The sequence below is a fragment of the Strigops habroptila genome, chromosome 9 (assembly GCF_004027225.2).
Source record: "Strigops habroptila isolate Jane chromosome 9, bStrHab1.2.pri, whole genome shotgun sequence".
In the NCBI taxonomy this organism is placed as follows: Eukaryota; Metazoa; Chordata; class Aves; order Psittaciformes; family Psittacidae; genus Strigops; species Strigops habroptila.
In genome coordinates, this window is record NC_044285.2 from 29,557,696 (window position 1) to 29,575,200 (window position 17,505).

General features: G+C 54.9%; 4 protein-coding genes across 5 annotated transcripts; 1 reads left to right on the forward strand and 3 right to left on the reverse strand.

Annotated features, from left to right (window-relative positions):
* Positions 1 to 2,416: 2,416 nt before the first annotated feature.
* Positions 2,417 to 4,866, reverse strand: AIPL1 (aryl hydrocarbon receptor interacting protein like 1). The gene is made up of 6 exons (XM_030497084.1): positions 4,662 to 4,866; positions 3,917 to 4,096; positions 3,524 to 3,712; positions 3,282 to 3,458; positions 3,031 to 3,172; positions 2,417 to 2,589 (listed from the first exon to the last, which is right to left on the reverse strand). Exons 1-6 carry the CDS (start codon positions 4,755 to 4,757, stop codon positions 2,450 to 2,452), a joined length of 924 nt encoding a protein of 307 aa, XP_030352944.1. The 5' UTR covers positions 4,758 to 4,866; the 3' UTR covers positions 2,417 to 2,449.
* Positions 4,867 to 5,291: 425 nt separating this feature from the next.
* Positions 5,292 to 11,325, reverse strand: TAF7L (TATA-box binding protein associated factor 7 like). Its single transcript, XM_030497089.1, has 11 exons — positions 11,084 to 11,325; positions 10,360 to 10,438; positions 10,064 to 10,197; positions 9,554 to 9,680; positions 9,297 to 9,355; positions 8,236 to 8,308; positions 7,717 to 7,827; positions 7,335 to 7,523; positions 7,121 to 7,233; positions 6,276 to 6,335; positions 5,292 to 5,704 (listed from the first exon to the last, which is right to left on the reverse strand). Exons 1-11 carry the CDS (start codon positions 11,147 to 11,149, stop codon positions 5,660 to 5,662), a joined length of 1,056 nt encoding a protein of 351 aa, XP_030352949.1. The 5' UTR covers positions 11,150 to 11,325; the 3' UTR covers positions 5,292 to 5,659.
* A 23-nt stretch (positions 11,326 to 11,348) lies between these two features.
* On the forward strand, positions 11,349 to 15,266 carry LOC115612604 (magnesium transporter NIPA2-like). 2 transcript variants are annotated; one of them, XM_030497087.1, is made up of 5 exons: positions 11,349 to 11,539; positions 12,320 to 12,376; positions 13,068 to 13,158; positions 13,287 to 13,447; positions 13,945 to 15,266. In XM_030497087.1, exons 1-5 carry the CDS (start codon positions 11,401 to 11,403, stop codon positions 14,571 to 14,573), a joined length of 1,077 nt encoding a protein of 358 aa, XP_030352947.1. In that variant the 5' UTR covers positions 11,349 to 11,400; the 3' UTR covers positions 14,574 to 15,266. The 2 variants fall into 2 exon arrangements, with proteins under 2 accessions (XP_030352947.1, XP_030352948.1); XM_030497088.1 differs by lacking the exon at positions 12,320 to 12,376.
* Positions 15,267 to 16,135: 869 nt separating this feature from the next.
* Positions 16,136 to 17,478, reverse strand: TIMM8A (translocase of inner mitochondrial membrane 8A). Its single transcript, XM_030497090.1, has 2 exons — positions 17,252 to 17,478; positions 16,136 to 16,943 (listed from the first exon to the last, which is right to left on the reverse strand). The coding sequence occupies exons 1-2, from the start codon at positions 17,369 to 17,371 to the stop codon at positions 16,782 to 16,784; spliced, it is 282 nt and encodes a 93-aa protein (XP_030352950.1). The 5' UTR covers positions 17,372 to 17,478; the 3' UTR covers positions 16,136 to 16,781.
* Between the last annotated feature and the right edge of the window lie 27 nt (positions 17,479 to 17,505).

Genomic DNA, 17,505 nt, shown 5'->3' on the forward strand with positions numbered 1-17,505 from the left:
TGGCCTCTTCTATCCATGCACCTCGGCTGAGTCAGGGCAGCTGCCAGCACCGTGCCACCCTGGCACTGCTCCTGCAGGGCTGCTGGGACACAGATGTCCCAGTGTCACCCTGGCTCTCCACACCATTTAAGCAGAGTAGGAGCTGTGAGCGGAGCCCTGTGCTCCCCAGACACAGATGTGTCGCCCAGTCACCATCTTCCTTCCTCCTCTCCCAGCAAGATCTGCACCAGGCCATGTGGCAGCCTGGGACAGGGGCTGTGTGTGTGAGGAAAGCCCCTCTTCCTCACCTGGGAACTTGTGCTGTGGGAAACCCTTCATCCCCAGGAAGGATGTCGGCAGCAGAGGGATGCTGGGCAGCCAGTCCTCTCCCTCTGTGCTTTCTGCCTGGAGCCCCATTAGGTCTCCAGTGCCCACAGGTGTCTGAGTGCTTCTGCTCCACGTTCCCTGTATCTCCATGGCACAATGAGGGCTCGGCTGAGGACTAGCGCAGGGCAGGGCAGGGCTCCCTGTGCCAGGGTGCAGCCCAGCCTCAGCTGACATGCGGAGCCTGCCCAGGACTGATCCTTCTAGTGCTGGACCTGCTCTCACCCCTGCCTGAAAGGCTGGTGGTGCTGTGCAAAGGCCTGACTCGTTGCTACCGCATGGGGACAGCCCCTCACACAGGAGACTTTCAGGAGTTTAAATGGGGGTGAACTGCAGCCTCGGTGAAGGGCAGCACAAACTGCCCCTCCTGTGCCGCAGGCTCCAGGCAGGAGGTGCGGTGTGATCAGGGAAGCGGGTCACGTCCAGGAACAGATCCAGCCCGTGGTGCCAGGGAAGAGCTTTTATTTGTGAGCCAGCAGACCGCAGCGGTGCCCGGCTGGGGAGCGCTGGAGCCGGTGGGTCGGGGCAGGGCGGCAGCAGGCGGGTGCTGCACAGCGGGGCTGGGGGTGCAGCCGTGGCAGGGTGAGGGCAGCATTGTTCCCGTGTCACTGTGGGGCCAGGCCCCAGCCCTGGGGCTCCCTCTCGGCGTACAGCAGCCCCACTGCCTGTGCTGTGCCTCCCCAGTGGGTAACCGGCCCTGCTCAGGGCTGGCTGTGCCCCTGCGTGCTGGCCCCGAGCTCTCTGCTCTCGCTGCGGTGCCCTGGGGGTGCATCACCCCCTTCCCTGGCTGCCGTGGGGCAGGGGGGTACCTCTGACCCTCCATCCAGACCTTCCTTTGCCCCTGTGTGCCCAGCCTGGAGCACTGCCCCCGGGGTGGAGCTGTCTGGGGGGATGCTGCCTTCCCCCCTGGCAGTGCCTGCTGGCTGCTCCCCGCAGCTCCCCTCTGCCAGCGCCTCTCTGGGTGCTTCATCCAGCTCTGGGGGTCCCTCACATGGCATCAGTCCCTCATTGGGGGGCTCTAGGGCTCTGCTTGGCTCAGCCCCGGCCCCTGTGCCAGCGTCCTGTGCCCCACCGGCTCCCTGCTCCAGCCCCTGCCCAAACCCTGCCGCCTCTGTCCCTCCTGCTGCCCCACAGTGCCCTACAGACAGCTTTTCCAGCTCTGCTTGTGGGCTCTCTTCCTCTTTGTCCTCCTCTATCTTCCTTTCCTTCTCTTCCACTCTGTCCTCTCTTACTTCCTCCTCCATGTTCTCCCCTTTTTCCCCCTCCTCCCCCTCCTTTTCTTCCTTTTTCCCCTCCTCTTCTTTCTCTGCTTGTGGGGTCTCTTCTTTATTGTCCTTCTCTTCATTCTCTTCCTCTCTGTCCTCTCTTACTTCCTCCTCCATGTCCTCCCCTTTTTCCCCCTCCTCCCCCTCCTTTTCTTCCTCTTTCCCCTCCTTTTCTTTCTCTGCTTGGGGGGTCTCTTCTTTATTGTCCTCCTCTTCCTTCTCTTTCTCTCTGTCCTCTTTTTCTTCCTCCTCCATCTTCTTCCCTTCCTCTTTCCTCTCCTGCTCTTTCTCTGCTTGTGGACTCTCTTCCTTTTTGTCCTCCTCTATCTTCTTTTCCTTCTCTTCCTCTCTGTCCTCTTTTTCTTCCTTCTCCATACTATCCCTCTCCTTCCCCTCCTCTTCCCCCTTCTCCTCTGTCTCACCTCCCTCCTCTGCCTCCCTCTCTGTTCTCCAGCGTTCTGGCTCTGCCCTAGAGGTGCCCAGGTTTTCTTCTTCTCCCACTCCTGTCCCATTCCTCACCTCCACCTCTGCAGGCTCCCCCTGGGTCACTTCACCTCCTGGCACTGCCCCTTCACCCCCAGCCCTGGGGGTCTCTTGTTCTGCTTGGTCAGCCCCTGCTTTTTCTGCTTCTCCCGTCCCTGGGACCCCAACCTCACTGTGGGGTGCCCCCTCCTGCAGCATCGCCCCATCTCCCCCCTCCCTGCTCTCCTGCCCCTTGCTGGCCTGCGGCCCTCGAGATGGCTGGAAGAGCCCTTGGTAGCGCTTCCGATCCTCCACGTGCTTCTTCCTCATCCTCTCCCCGAGCTGCTTCAGCTCCTTCTTCACGGCGGCTGCCATGGAGGGGTCGAGGTGAGCCACCCGCAGGAAGTCCTCCCGTGCCTCCCGCTCGTTCCACACAGCAGCATGAGCCTTCGCCCGCTTGAAATAGGCCTTGGCATTGTCTGCCAGGAGAGGAAAGCCCCTGGGGGGGTCCTGCAGCTCAGGGCCACCAGCCACAGGAGCTGGAGACCCTGGGAATCCAGGGGACACAGACCACATGGAGCAGGGGTAGGTGCTATTGGAGGTAGGGGCACCATCATGGGCAAGGTTACTTGTGCCACTGCAGGCACCAGGGGGTAGGAGATGCAGGGATCATCATGGGCAAGGGGATCATGGTGGGCAGTGGGATCTGGATGATGTGGGATGTCACGGACAGGGGGAGCTAGAGGATGCAGGGTGCAGGTGCCATCACGGGCAGGAGGACTTGGGACACAGGTTCTGCAGTGGACATGGAGATCCAGATGACATAGGTACCATCACAGGCAGAGGGATGTGGGATGAGCATTGTCATGGTTGGGGGATCCAGAGGACGGAGTGCCTGGGGGCTGTGGGCACAGCAGGGCGGGATGCAGGGCACAGGTACCTTTGTGTTTCTGGAGGAGCTCTGTCGTGTGCTCCAGCACCTCGTAGTAGTCGCCCAGCTCCAGCTGGCACTGGCAGTAGTTGAGCACCAGCGGCGTGACCAACCTCTCCAGCTTCAGCCAGCCTTCTTCCCATGGCTTCTCCTGTCCCGGGGAGCCGCAGTCGGTGTTTCGTGGCTCCCCAGCACCCAGGGGAGCGCTTTGCAGAGGAAGCCCAGGCAGGGAGGACAGGAGGTGGCTGGGTCCTGCTCACCTTGGCCTGGAGGTTCCTCAGGCAAATGACAGCCTCCTGGTACTTGGCTGCTGCCTGCGCGAACTCCTTGCGGAGCACGAGGCGGTTGCCCTCGCTGTGCAGCACGGGCACCGCCGCCAGCTTCTCCTCCTTGCTCATGGCCCACGTGTCACGTTTGTACGCTGAGGGCTCCTCTACCTGCACGGACAGCGGGAGCTGAGCTGCTGCCCTGGCCATCCCCCCCATCCCCACATCCCCCTTACCCGGAACAGCTCCATGATGAAGATGAGGGGCTGCGGTGTCCGCTGCAGCTCATCCAGGTCATCGTAGCCCGTGCTATGGTAGTCAAACATGTTGCCCATGCCACAGCGGTGCTTCTGCCCTTCCAGGGGGTCCCGGCCCTCTGCGATCCTCCGCATGCCCCTGGAGACCAGGGCATACATGCCTGTGTGCTGCAAGGAGGGGGAGCACCCTGCTCAACCGCATGGGACTCGCCTGCACCCCTTCCCCTGGGTGTAGCCCAGTAGTGCCACGGTAAGTGACACCCAAGGCATTGTGCTTGCACCAGGCAAGGCTGGGGTATCTCTGGGTACATGGTCCTGTGCCCTGGCTGTGCAGAAAGGAGGGGAGTAGGTGCCTGTGGGCCCCTCACTCACAATGGCGTCACACCAGAACTCGGCCACCTCCCCAGTCCTCATGGAGCTGAGCAGTGTCTCCCAGATCTCCAGCTTGAACATCTTGCCCACGATGATCTCCATGGGGATGCCAGCTTCCCGGCTGTCATCAATGACCGTCCGCTCAAAGTCATCCTTCAGCGTCTGGAAGTGGAAGGTGATCTGCCCCGGAGAAAGCTCAGTGTTGAGCAGTGAGAGACCTCTGTCCCCTCGACAGCCCCAAATCCCTCTGCCATGGGGCCAGGACGCAGGGACAAGCCTGCTCCCAGCAATGTGCTGGCTTGATTAGCAGCTCTCCATCTGCAGCAGGAGATTGTGCCTCCTTCCATCTCGTGCCTCTTAAGACAGCAAGCAGATGGTGGAGCGCCTTAACGCCCATCAGTGCTGTATCTTGCTGCTCTCTTTAGATCCCACATTATAATCCAGAGGGCTCCCATAGGATACACCAGGACCTGGTGGAACCAACGCTGCTCTGCCCATACCCATGGGCTGGCGAATATCAGAGACCCTCAACAGCTCCCCACGGGCACCCCTGTGGCTGCCTGTGCCCAAAACAGCTCTTCCTGCACCTCCCCCTTGGGAGGGATGTCCTGGAGATGGGATCTCCCTGTACCACAGACACAGAACATGGCTTGTGAGCAGGGAATCTAATGTAATGGGCAGGGATGTTGGTGTCGGACCCGCTCCCCTCTCCTGGGGCTTTGGTGTAACAACTAAGCCAACTTACCTTGCTCCCATCCTGCAGCTTCGGCAGCTCCCCTTGGCCTCCATGCAGAATCTTCTTTCTGACCCCTTCCACGTTCAGCAGGTAGGTTTCCTCCATGGCTGCTCCTGTTGGCCCCCAGGAGCAGGTCACGGGCACAAGGCCACGCTCAGGCCCTTCCTGAACTCCACGTCTTCCTCAGGGTCTCTCCCTTTCCTGACTATCTGGACACACATGTCATCTCCCAGGGCTGCTACTGACCTTCCAAGTTCTGTACTGGGGCAGAGCTTGGAAGCCTTCTCCCCTTCCCTTGCCCTCTGGGTTGATAGAGGGGTGTCCTGCTATAGCACACCCTGGGTGCTCTCTGTTGCGTTCTGGAACTGCCTTTCTAATCCTCTTCCCACCCTGCCAGGTTAATCTGAGATTTGCCTGCCCAGTCTGTGAGGAATTAAAGAAACTCCCTGATGAGGAGGGCCTCATTCCTTCCACAGCATGACAGCTCACAGGGTTCCTTTCCCCAGTCTTCTTTTACCCAGCCACAGAAGGAGCAACTCAGTGAAGGAACCCAGAACTGCTGGTGCTAGCAGCAGCCAGGGGCTGTGTATGGTCAGAGGTAGTGCTAGTCTGTGCTCTGGAGACCACAGAGGAACAGACAAGAGTTGGAAACAGTCCTTTATTGAGTCTGATTTCCAGACACAAGTTTTCCTCAAACACAAGAACAAGTTCCTACCTGGCCACGGCCCATGAAGATGCAGAAATCTGACCCAGGGGGAACTAAACCCCTCTGGGAGAATGGTGCTGAATATTTACACTAAATCCAGTATTTTGGCTGCTCTCACAGGCATAAGTTCAATTCTTTAGCTCCACAAACCAAGCCCAGAAAAATACACGTGAGACCAGCATTGGACATGCCCAGGAGCACACCTGGCAGCAGAGGTGTGTGACTAGAGCAAAGACTTCAGCAGGGCAAATGAACACTGCTTCCAGCTCTGCTCGCAGGTACAAAGACCCTGGCCTGCTCCTCACTTCTCCATGAGGGACTCCAGCTGCTCCTGCAGGGATGTCATCTGGGAAGAGAGAGTGAGGCATTGCAATATGGCATGGCTGGGGCTCCTGGCAACTCCAGCCCAAGCACTTCTGTTTCTGTGGATCTTCCACCTACATCGGTGCTGCTTTGCCTGTACATTGCAGGGAGCCATCCCTGGGCACCTCTGGGGCAGAACAGGAACCTGGGAGTGGGAACCTCCTGCCTCGGTACCTGGTTGAAACTCAGGAGAGCTGCCCAGGCAGGTAACGTGCCACGACCCTACAGCTACTGCCCTTCTTGTACATGGGTGCTAGTGGGTTTCTGTGTCATGTTTTACCCCAGGCAGCAATCCTGGCAGTGTTAGGCTATTTGTCCAAGGTTTTGGGTCACTGCTCCTCCAGAAGGAAGGTTATAACTAACGCCATTTCCTATAAATCCTTGTGCCTTAGGAAGGTCTTGCAACTACAGATAAGGTACAGCCACACCTGACCTGTACCACTGGAATTCAAAGCAGCCAGTGTGGTACAAGATCCAGGAAACTTTGTCAGAGGTCAAGCCTAGAACCAATTGGTGTCCCAGTTCTTCCCCCTCCACTGTGGGAGTTTCCTCACCTGCTGCTTCTCTCGCTCCTCCTGCTGCTTGAACTCATCCAGCACGGCCTGGAGACGTGTCTGCAGAGACAAACATGACGCTCCACAGTTACCGATGTGATCTCGATTGAATGAGTGCTGGCACATGTCGAATAGAGCAGCAAGCCCCAAGCTGCACGGACAACCAGCCCTGCAGTTTCATGTAATCCTGACCCCTAAAAGTGATGGGCCCTGACAGTATCTTCCCAAGGGTGTTTGTTAAGAGAGCTGGCTGACATTGCAAGGCCACTCTTCATAGTCTTTGAGAAGCCATGGAGATCAGAGGACATCCCAGCAGACTGGAAGAAGGGTAAATGTCACCTCCATCTACAAGAAGGAGTTAAAGGTTTTTTCAGCCTAGAGAAAAGAAGGCTCAGGGAAGACCTTATCACCATGTTTAAATTTAGAGGGTGGCTACAAAGAAGATGGAGACTTCCTTTTTACAAGGAGTCACATGGAAAAGACGGGGGTAATGGGTACAAGTTACTCCCAGGGACATTCCAGTTGGGCATAAGAGGAAAATTTTTCCCAATGAGAACAATCAGCCATTGGAACAATCTCCCCAGGGAAGTGGTGGATTCCTCAACATTGGATACCTTTAAGATTCAGCTGGACAGGGTGCTGGGCATCTTGTATAGACAGCTTTTGCCAAGAAAGATTAGATCAGATGATTCCTGAGGTCCCTTTCAAACTGGGATTCTATGATTTTTAACTCAGCAAGCCCAGACCCATGGCTCTTCCAGGCCAGCAGCAGAATCAGTCTACTGGATCTAACAGCAGGCCAGTGCTAAGCAGAAGACGTGAAGAGACCCCAGGAGAGCTCTCACCTTGAGGGCTAGGTTCTCCACTTTCATGATGAGATCTTCCTGGCGCTTCCTCCTGTCCTGGGTCTCCTGGAGTTTACTTTTCAGGTTGTCAATCTGTTTCTGGATCCCCATGACTGGAAGAGAGAGTGAGCTCAGACCCAGAGCAGCAGCAGAGCTGGGCAGTGCAGGCTGCCTGGCACCCCAGTGATCCTACTGTGCTCTGCTATCCACTCACCTATCTGGTTGGAGCCCTCATTCTCCTGTTGCTGCCCGTCAGACTCATTCAGCTTGTCCTGCAGCTGCCTCTCCAAGTCATCCTCAGTGTCCATGATGTTCAGGTCTTCATCGTCATGATGATCCCTCTCATCTTCATCTTCGCTGCTGCTGCTGATGTCATTAAATATCTCCCGCAGTTCATCATGTTCTAAGGAGAAGAGAAGAGATAAAGCACAGCTGATGACCTCCTAGCACCCTCTGCCTGTTAGGGACCATGTCAGTACTGGGTGCCTCTCTCAACACCCTCTCTCCTTCGCTCTGGTTAGGGCTTACCCCAGAGAGAATGGGCCCAACTGACTACTTAGTGGCTACAAAGAAAACAACAGCCTTGCCCACTGCACCTGAGGAGCCTTGTTTATGTCCTGACATCCCTGGGGAGGAGATGTCCAGGCTGGTGAGTGAACCATGGTTGTCTACTTCTTTTGTTTCATCTTCAGCAATGACTTCCCAGCCTGACAGCAGGAACAGATGAGTCAAGGGAAAAACAGGAACATGAAAGATGCAGTGTGATGGAAGAATGCTAAAAACTGCAGCAGATCACTGCCCCTCCCGCAAGTCTGGCCTTGCAGCTATGGATATCCAGGACAAACCACCCCCGCCCCCTTTTTGGATGACTTCTCCTCTGCCGTTACTTAAGTTCCTGCTCAGTACACTAGTACAGTCTAAGGAAGGTCACCATGAAGAAACAATGAGCTTTGAACAAGGCAAACATGAAGCTCCAAAACTTCAGTGCCTCTTGTACACCTATCTCGCAGCCTCCCACACCCATATTAAGCTGAACTTGTCTCTTTTCCAGACCCCCCAGGTCTCACATAGTGCCCTGTCCCCCACTTGAGCTTTTTTCTCTCCTAAAAGGATACGGACACTGACAGCTTCAGCATCTGTGCTCAGGAGACGCTTCACCTCTTTTTCCACATCAGGAGACTCGATATACTGGGCCAGAGAGAGGAAAGAGAACAGAGAAATTGTTAAATGCCTCATGCATGCTGCTGATGCTGGCCAACTCCAACCCTCCACCTCTGGACAGAGCCCTCTTTCAAGCCCCTCTTCTCTTATGCTTTCTGCTCAGCCTTTGCTTATGCTCACCCTAGAAGTAATTTATGCACCTCCTGAAGGCAACCCATCTTTTTTGTACAGAGCTCCTTGGTGGGCTGCGTGCTCTCGGTTTTGTACTTAGTTATGAAATAAGACGTGTGTATGCAGAAAGTCTTTGAGGTGCGGTATCTTGATGGATGGTCAACTCAACTCCTTCCCACCTCACTCAAAAGGAGGTTTAATTTTTCAGTTTTAAATTAGCCAGGAATCTTAATGCAGTGACATCAAATCTCTCCTGTGGGCTATAAGAATGTCTCAAGTAATTTGCTTCCCAAATGTCATGCGAAATAGCATGAAACAGTTCTCAGGAACTGCAAAGCAGAGAAGAAAAAGTCTTCTCAACCTCGCAGTGCTGCGTCTCCCCAGCACCTTGCCTGGTTTGTGCATATGCACAGAAACAGTCTCTGAGCTCCATCTGTTGTCACTCCCCCAGCTGAAATGACAGTTATTCTATTTGCAGCATTGCTTGTTGGGGAAGTGAACAGGTTATGCATAGAAAGAAGATTTGAGCTGGGAAAGCAGGAATGAGTGGAGCTTCATTTCCAGGCAAGTCTTCCTTTCTTCTCTATGAGCAGGAATAGATGCAAGGCAGACGCAGGAATGGGGTCCAGCAATTCTCTGCACAGAGGATTTTCCCCTCAGGAGCATCTTGGGAAACATAGAAGAAGCACCCAAAGAAGTGTTTAAATCTACTACCATCCCTTCACCCTCATCTCGGGCAAGGAAACACATGAAGCAATGTTTTCTGGGCTAATAGAGAGTTACAGCTCTAATGTCTCTGCCTCCCTATCCCTTGGTTACTGCATCTCTGTGAGAAGCAACTCACCTTCTTCTTAGCTGTCTTCCGGAATCGTCTCTTCCGTACATTTTTCAGGGGAAGAGTGACTGTGACAGAGGAAACAGATTGCATGTATCAGGCAGATGGCCTAATGAGAAAGCTGTATGCCAACAGGGAGAAGATCCCTTCAGGAACAGAGAGAGCACTGAAAAGAGCAGCACAGCCGGGACATGGCAGTGGTGAGTGCCCTCAAGAGCTGACACTGGGGTGGTGGGACGGAGCTGTTTGGCACAGCCTCTACTCACTGCCATGATTCCAGATGAATTTCTTCTCTCTGTCCTTGTCCTTCTTCTTGTTTGCCTTAGGGTCAGTGCTCACAGTTTGCTCTTCCAAAGGGGGGTAGAGATCACCATCCACAGTGCAAACAAGCATCTGGAATCCCCACATAAATGCAAAGGGTGCTTATTGTAATGCAAGGACAAAAGGATGTGAAAGCTTTTGTGGAAAATGAACAGTAACTGCCCACTGCATGTGGTGAGCCAAAGGGATTCCCAGGCATGGGGTACAAGAAAACACAGTATTCCACACCCAGCTCACTTCATATCCAAACACAGCAGCAGTTCAGCTGTTACAAAGACAATCACGTTTCATGCTTTGCAAGTGGGATTTCTAAATGAATTTAAAACTGCTAATATTGTGAGAATACAGAAATTGGCCATTTTATAACGGGTGTCCAGCTGCCAAAGCATACAGGGGTTTTCCTGGAGAGAGGAGCAAGGAATTAAGCTGTTGGGGCAGACAAGGACAGCCCATACCTGGCAAATATCTGCTGTCTTATAGAAGGTTTTCTTGTCAATGGTTTTTAAGCTCTCGATGATGCAGGGCAGATCCACCAGCTTGGCTGCCAGCGGCACCCGGTCCACGCGGACAATCCCATGGCGCCCATCCGCTGTGGAAAGCCACGGAACAGGTTAGTGCTGTCACTGAACACTTAAACTGAGCAACACGTTCCCGGGCAGCAAAAACATCAGGGGAAGACACATGCAAGTCGCACAGCTTCACTTGTGGGTTGTCAGAGGAGTTATAACATGCCCTGATCCTGCTCGCTCACCGTGTAGCTCAATGGTGAGCCTGTCCTTCAAGTTGACATTCCCAGACTGTACCGCTCGCCGCACAGTGGAGGCATATTCCTGGGAAGGTTGGAAAGACTTATGTCAGGACTGGATGGGATTCGTCTGAGAATCACCAGAGGTTTCTGTACAACCTACCCAGCTTCAAGCACCCCTGCCATCCCAACACAGCCAAACTACTGCAAGAGCTGCAATGAAAACTGCACCCTCCTCCCAGTGCCACGCAGCACCCCTGTGGCTCTGCTATTCCCAGTGCCCTTCACACCCCACGACATGATACAGCTCTGACAGCAATGTGAAGCCCCAACAGCGATACCCTGCAAGGGGACACAGGGGAAGTTACAGCTCCCATCACCGAACTCTTGTGGTCTCAGCGTGACACAGTCTTGACTTTAAGCATCTAACAGTCAGCATCAAGCGCACTGACAGCCACAGCAACTGCAGATCCAGCACCTGGGGTTCCTCAGCTTTCCCCCCTGATCCTCTACGTTGTCTACCCAGCCTCCTGCTCTGTGTCACCTCCTCTTAAGAGGAGGCCATGGAAAATCAGCCCAAAGCAGTGGGAACGGGGCCAAAAGCATCCAGCCTGTTCCCATGTCCCTTGCCGCGTCCGCAGACTTCCCACCGACTCCACCTGCCTTGCTGACCCCTTTCGCAAGCCCGGGTGTGAACCGCGATGGCTGCCCCGCACCGAACGGCTCTTACCGGCGGCAGCCGCAGCACGAACTGGCTCTCCAGCTCATGCGGAGCATCGTCCTTGCCCTTACTCATCTCTCCCTCTTCGGCTGGAGCACCGAGCTTGACACCCAGGGTGCCGGCAGCCCAGCACCCCCAGGCGAGGCTCCCGGGGCCGCGCTGCCGCCAGGATCACCCCCTCGGCTGGGCCTGCCCGGCGCTACCCAGCCCCCCTCGCAGCGCTCAGCCGGGCGGAAGCCGGGCTCGGTGCTCCAGCCCCGGCTCCGTTCCGGGGGAGGGTTGTTACCGGCGCACCGGAAGCAGCGGGCGGCGGCGGCGGCGCTGCCATGGGCCCCGCGGGCGGGCGGTCCCGGTTCTACGTGGGGCTGGGGCTGGCGCTGGCTTCCAGCGCCTTCATCGGCGGCAGCTTCATCCTCAAGAAGAAGGGGCTGCTCCGGCTGTGCCGCTGCGGCCGCGCCAGGGCAGGTACCGCCGCCTGCGGGCCGGGGGGCGGACAGGGGCGGCGGCGGTGTGTGCAGGGGAGTGGGGAGCGCCCCGGGGCTGTCACTGCCGCGGCACCGCCACCGGCACAGCGCTGGGCTTTGGCTGCTGCTTCCTTGTTTGTGGGGCTGCTTGGTCTAAAAGTAGGCTTCTTCCATAAGGAAGCTCCCATAGCCACACGGACACGTTCGTGGAACGCGTCCTTGAAACTGCTCTTTCAAGCGCAAAACCGGGATAAAGTTTGTGCTTTTAGGATAAAGAATCCGTTCTTGCCCATGGCCAATGTGTGACAAGGCAGGCAGAGCCCAGGCAGCCTTGTGCTTAGAGATCAGGCTGATCCCACTTGCTCGCTTCTCCGATGCTGTTCAGGCATGATAAGCCTGTTGGGTAGGTTATAGAATCATAGGATCAGCCAGGTTGGAAAAGACCTTTAAGATCATCAAGTCCAACCTTTACCCCAGCACTGCCAAGGCCACCACTAACCCATGTCACTGAGGGCCTCGTCTACGCGTTTGTGAACACTTCCAGGGACGGTGACTCCAGCACTGCCCTGGGCAGCCTGTTCCAGTGCCTGAGCACCCTCTGGGGAAGGAATTGTTCCTAATATCCAGCCTAAACCTCCCCTGGCACAGCTTGAGGCTGTTTCCTCTTGTCCTATCACTTGTTACTTGGGAGAAGAGACCGACCCAACCTCACTACAACCTCCTTTCAGGTAGTTGTAGAGAGCGATGATCTGAGGTTCCTTGTTAACTCTTTCTTACTTAGGACGAGGAGGCCACGCGTACCTGCAGGAATGGCTTTGGTGGGCAGGGCTGCTCTGCAGTAAGTACCGGCTCTGAAACTGTGTAAGGACACACTTAAGAGTGCGTTAGTCATGGTTTCCAGTTGCTTTTGTGTTTTATTATGATGAACATTGTTTGCTTGATTTTTATCTGAGCGTCTGAGGATGCTGTTGATCTAATTATAACTCCGTATATTCTAAATCCTCATGCATTACCAGGTTTCTTTGCTTAAACAGGAGTCGAGGAGCACGTCCAACTTAGTTAAGTGCTTCTGACATGGCATGTTCAGACAATGTAGTTGTAACAGCACATCCAGCACTGTGGGTTTAGCGCTACAGCAGTTTCAGCAGCTCTGTTTTACACTTTTCAATGTTATTAATCAATTGTACTTGATTTACCCTTTAAAAAGCTGTAAAAGCTTGTCCTGGAAGGACAAGAACATGACTTAGAAACATGGGTCAAAACTCCTTTCAGCTTTGAGAACATTATGGAAATATTTTCCTGTGGTTACTGCTAACGTGACTAAGGATCACCAGGCAAAACCACAAGCCTTCACAGGAGAACCTATATCAGGTTTCTGCTTGTTCTTGCTGGTGCTGTTCTTTCCTGATTCCTCAGAGAAGCATGGGATGCTCAGGTGGAAACTGAGGCTCCCTTCTGACTGCTCCCAAACCTGTATTATGCTGAATTGCTCCTACTTTGATGCTCACCTGACAGAGTTTCTCTTGCAGTGGGAGTTGGAGAAGCAGCAAATTTTGCTGCCTACGCCTTTGCCCCTGCAACACTGGTAACTCCATTGGGAGCTCTGAGTGTCCTTGTTAGGTAAGCAGCCTCAGAAACACCCCTACCTCACCTTAGTGGTGAAAGCAGTTGCTCTGCTTTCCTCCATCTCTTCTCTCAGGTTACTCCATGTTTTGGCTTAATTGGTCTGGGTTTTTTTTCACTTTCAGTGCAGTTTTGTCTTCCACCTTCCTGAACGAGCAGCTGAATGTTCACGGGAAGATTGGCTGCATCCTGAGTATGCTGGGCTCCACAGTGATGGTGATCCATGCTCCGCAGGAAGAAGAGGTTTCCAGCCTGGAGTCAATGGCAGAGAAGCTGAAAGATCCAGGTACTTAAATATAAAGGGTTCTATCAATTCAGGCTTGGAAAGTACAGGAGAAGGTAGGATACAACTTGGATAGATTGGGAAGAACTGAACTGAAGAGTAGTTGAGCTGTTTCTTATTCTGTACACCAGCGGAGGAAACATTCCCCTGTGTCCAGGATAGCTTGTGGGTTGCCTTCTGTGGTGGGAATAGACTGGGGTCTCCACACTTTAAATGTGAAAGAAACAGAACAGGAGGTGGAGGAAGAAGGCACAGGAGAGGAGCAAAGCAGAGTAACAGGTAGATGCTGCTGCTCATTAGAGGAAGTGCACTGGCAGGGCCTTGTACTCCTGTGATGTGATGCTTTCCTCTTTATCCCACCACAGCCCACAGAGGTCAGCTAGGGCTTCCCAAGCCTTCTGCCACCTTCCTAGACCTCCATCTCTACTTGCTGTTCAGTTACATCTGTCACTGCTCCTACTGTTCTCTGGTAGAGATCTTTTAATTCTTCTTTCCCCAAGGATTCATTGTATTTGCTGTGTGTGTCCTGGTGAGCTCCCTTCTGCTTATCTTTGTGGCTGGACCCCGTTACGGACAGAGCAACGTTCTGGTTTATGTTTCGGTGTGCTCCGCCATCGGCTCGCTTTCTGTGTCCTGCGTCAAAGGCTTGGGAATTGCCCTGAAAGAACTGTTTTCTGGGAAGCCAGTCCTGAAAGAACCACTGGGCTGGGTGCTCCTGGTGTGCCTGGTGATCTGCATCAGCATCCAGATCAACTACCTGAACAAAGCCTTGGACATTTTCAACACGTCTGTGGTCACACCCATTTACTACGTGCTGTTCACCACAGCAGTCATGATGTGCTCTGCCATCCTCTTCAAGGAGTGGCAACATATGGTGCTGGACAACATCATTGGCACCATCAGCGGCTTTGTCACCATCGTGTCTGGCATCTTCCTCCTGCACGCCTTCAGGGACGTGCCCTTCACCCGCAACCTCCTGCCCCTCTTCCTCCAGCAGGGCAGGACAGACCTGCATGCCTCATGGAGGAGGGCAGACAGACATCAGTCGTGTCAGCACCAGCCTCTTCTGCCCTCAGAGGACAAAGGCTCTCAGAGCACAGAAGAGGAGGAGGAAGGTGAAGGCATGTGAGGAAGCCTCTGAACTGCTAGCTTCTGCTCCCAGCACTGAGCAGCTCTGCTGCAAGGTCGAACATGCTGCCTTAGCTGCTGCTACACCAGCAGGACATGGCAGTTACCATCTACCTGCCTCAGGTGTGAGATGGGGGAGCTGCCACTGCGAGCGGGCTGACAGGGACGGCAGCTTCCTGTGGCTACAGACAGGAGCCTTGGGAACTGCCCAGTTCCTGGGATCTGGTGCCTCTTCACTGTTCTTTCATGTGAAGAATCCATCTGCCCTTATCAGGACAGAGACTTCAGCTGCCCAGAGGCCCGCAGCACTAACACAGAGCTAACCCTGACCGAGTGTGGACACCACACATGTGGGGAGGCCTCACAGCGATTTTAAGAATAGAAGATTAACAAACTAATCTAACCTGGTGCTAAGATGACAGGGAGAGAAGACGGATGTCTGGCCTTAAAAGATGACATACCCAGAATATTAATTCAAAAATGCCTCTGTCAAATGCTTGTTTTGCTCACTCTGCTAGAATTTATTTACAGATTCACATCCAAGAACAGAGTACAGCCAAAACAGGAAAACTTCAGTGGTGCTGCCACTGCTGTGGCTCTTACAGAGGGACCAGCCTCTTCATACAGTATCTGCTGTGCAGGTTGATGAAGCACCTGCTGATTGTATTCTATTAAAAACCGTTCTGTTCAGTTACCAGTGGCTCATGTTCCATTTGTACCGAGAGCTGGGCCACGCTGAAAGGCCTGAGAGATTACAGGGGTAGGAAGAACCGTGTGGATGTTCCAGAGAAACTCAAGATACAGACAGGAGAGGGAATCACTTTGAGAACAGGAGTGACTGAGAGTCCTTAGCTGTTGAGGTAAGTTTCTGAAAGATAACTAGACAGCAGTGTCCTCACTTACTTACATGGGTTTCTATCTGCATAGCTCTGTTGAACACATCCTGAATTTGTTCCCAGGAAGGCTGCTCACTGCAAGCCACTCGTGTTAGAAACTCACACACCCTGTCCAGCCACCCATGGCAGATGGACATGTGCAGAACTGCTTTAGCAGGTTCCTGTACAGAGCTCCAAACCACTGCCAGGCTTCCCAGAGGATGCTGTATGTAAACACTGCAGAAACGCCATGCTGCCTTTCCAGAGGGCAGGTGAGGAGTTTGCTGCTTTTCCAGTTAGAAGCTACTCTCTGTGCCTTGGGGAGAGAGGTCAAGACGACACAGCCACAGGCCTCCCTCCAGTCACCTCCACAGGTAAAGGTGCATGAGGTTATAAAGTACCTGGTTACTTATTTCCTGCATTTAGTCTAAATAAACTACTTTTTTACGTGACAGCAGAGGAGGAAAGGTCACAGCCTCTCCCAGCAACACCTTGATTCATGCGATCAAATTAACTGAGCAATAGGTCAGAATTCAGAGCAGACCTTCTAGCCAGAACAGAATTATGCCCCCTCCCTCCTACTTATTTTGCAATAAGCAGGATCACTGGGAAGGAGGAGGAGAAGTGACAAGAAGGCCAGATTTTCAGTCCTCAGTGGCCATCTACCTGAACAAAGGAGAATCTCATGTTAAAAATTGACCCAGTTAATATTTATTACATTGACCAGGGGAAAGCAGTTAATGGAGCGAGTCAATATTGACAGAGTTGTGCTGCAGTGTGAAAACCTGTCGCTTTGGCCACATGAATGATTTACCTGTGGAAAGTATTCTCCAGTAGTGATACTGCCTGGGATGATCACTGTGCCCAGCAAGCTCTTCTCACTAAGGGTACCTGTCCCAGTCTGGGCAGCGATGGCACCTACAGGGCTCGTGTCTACCCAGGAGGGTCCGTTTTGTGCAGCACGATTAAGGCAGCGGTCACGGGCTGGCCTCACCCAGAGCTGAGGCTCACATCAGCGCTGGGAGCACCCCCAAATGTGAACATCACCACCCGTCCATTCAGCCGAATGGGTGCCTTCCAAACGCTCCCTGCGGAGCACCGGGAGCCCCGGAGTCCCAGCACAAAGCCGGCTGCTGGCCCACGGGGCCAGGAGCAGCACATTGCCTCGGGGAGGAGCGACTGTGCCTCTGCCGTGGGCTCTCATCTGGCTGCAACTTCCCCGAGAGTGGCATTGAATTAAATCCTAACCCCCAGCGCTGCCGCGGGCTCATTTGGGCAGCGGTGACCAGGAGCCGGCGGGGGGTGGCCGGTGTCCCCCGGGGCGCGGGTCCCGCTCAGTCGGACAGGCTCTCCGAGAAGGCCGACTTGGACTTCTGCGTCTGCTCCAGCCGGTTCAGGATGAACTGGCTGGTGTCGATGAAACGCTCCACGCAGTTCACGAAGCACGTCTCGGCCCGGCTGTCCAGCTTCGGGCCTGGCTTGTCCATGCACTTCTCCTGCACACAGCGGGGGACCCGTTGGTCCCGGACGAACCGCGGCTCGACCCCCCCCCCCGCCCCGGAACCCTCCTCCAGCGCATCCAGCCCCCCCCGACCCGGGACTCTCCCGGTCCCGTCCTCCCGGACCCCCCCTTTCCCAAGAGCCCTCCCCACCGCCGGGATCAGAGCGCTCCCACAGCGGCTCCATTTTGCCCCCGTCTCCCTCCTCCCCCTGGGGACAAAGGCCAGCCCGCCCACCCCACCACTTCCATCACCGCGACCCGCTCCCTCCGCCTCCCCGGTGACCGGAACCGGGCCGCCCGTACCCAGCAGAGCTCGGTCATCTGGTGCACCAGCTGCTGAAATCGCTGCTTCTGCGTCTCCACCTCGATGAAGCGCTGCAGCTGCGGGTCGGCAGCGCCCAGCCCTGCGGCGGACGCGTCCATCCCGACACCGGTGTTACCGGTACCGCCGGGTCCCGCCGCGCCGCGACCTTCACGTGCCGCCCCGCGCCGCGCCGCCGCCACCGCGCGTGCGCCGAGCCCGCCCCTTCCGCGCCAACCGCGCGCCGCGCCGAGCG

Excerpts from the sequence above, each read along its gene's own strand:
- AIPL1 (XM_030497084.1), bottom strand. The coding sequence starts at position 4,757 with ATGGAGGAAACCTACCTGCTGAACGTGGAAGGGGTCAGAAAGAAGATT. Across the intron at positions 3,713-3,916 it reads AGTTCTGGTGTGACGCCATT|CACACAGGCATGTATGCCCT; the intron begins GTGAGTGAGGGG and ends CCCTCCTTGCAG. Across the intron at positions 2,590-3,030 it reads GCTCCTCCAGAAACACAAAG|GGGCTTTCCTCTCCTGGCAG; the intron begins GTACCTGTGCCC and ends GGACCCCCCCAG.
- TAF7L (XM_030497089.1), bottom strand. The coding sequence starts at position 11,149 with ATGAGTAAGGGCAAGGACGATGCTCCGCATGAGCTGGAGAGCCAGTTC. Across the intron at positions 7,828-8,235 it reads TGCTGAAGCTGTCAGTGTCC|GCTGGGAAGTCATTGCTGAA; the intron begins GTATCCTTTTAG and ends TCCTGCTGTCAG. Across the intron at positions 5,705-6,275 it reads AGGAGCGAGAGAAGCAGCAG|ATGACATCCCTGCAGGAGCA; the intron begins GTGAGGAAACTC and ends CTCTCTTCCCAG.
- LOC115612604 (XM_030497087.1), top strand. The coding sequence starts at position 11,401 with ATGGGCCCCGCGGGCGGGCGGTCCCGGTTCTACGTGGGGCTGGGGCTG. Across the intron at positions 11,540-12,319 it reads CTGCGGCCGCGCCAGGGCAG|GACGAGGAGGCCACGCGTAC; the intron begins GTACCGCCGCCT and ends TTTCTTACTTAG. Across the intron at positions 12,377-13,067 it reads GTGGGCAGGGCTGCTCTGCA|TGGGAGTTGGAGAAGCAGCA; the intron begins GTAAGTACCGGC and ends TTTCTCTTGCAG.
- TIMM8A (XM_030497090.1), bottom strand. The coding sequence starts at position 17,371 with ATGGACGCGTCCGCCGCAGGGCTGGGCGCTGCCGACCCGCAGCTGCAG. Across the intron at positions 16,944-17,251 it reads AGATGACCGAGCTCTGCTGG|GAGAAGTGCATGGACAAGCC; the intron begins GTACGGGCGGCC and ends CGCTGTGTGCAG.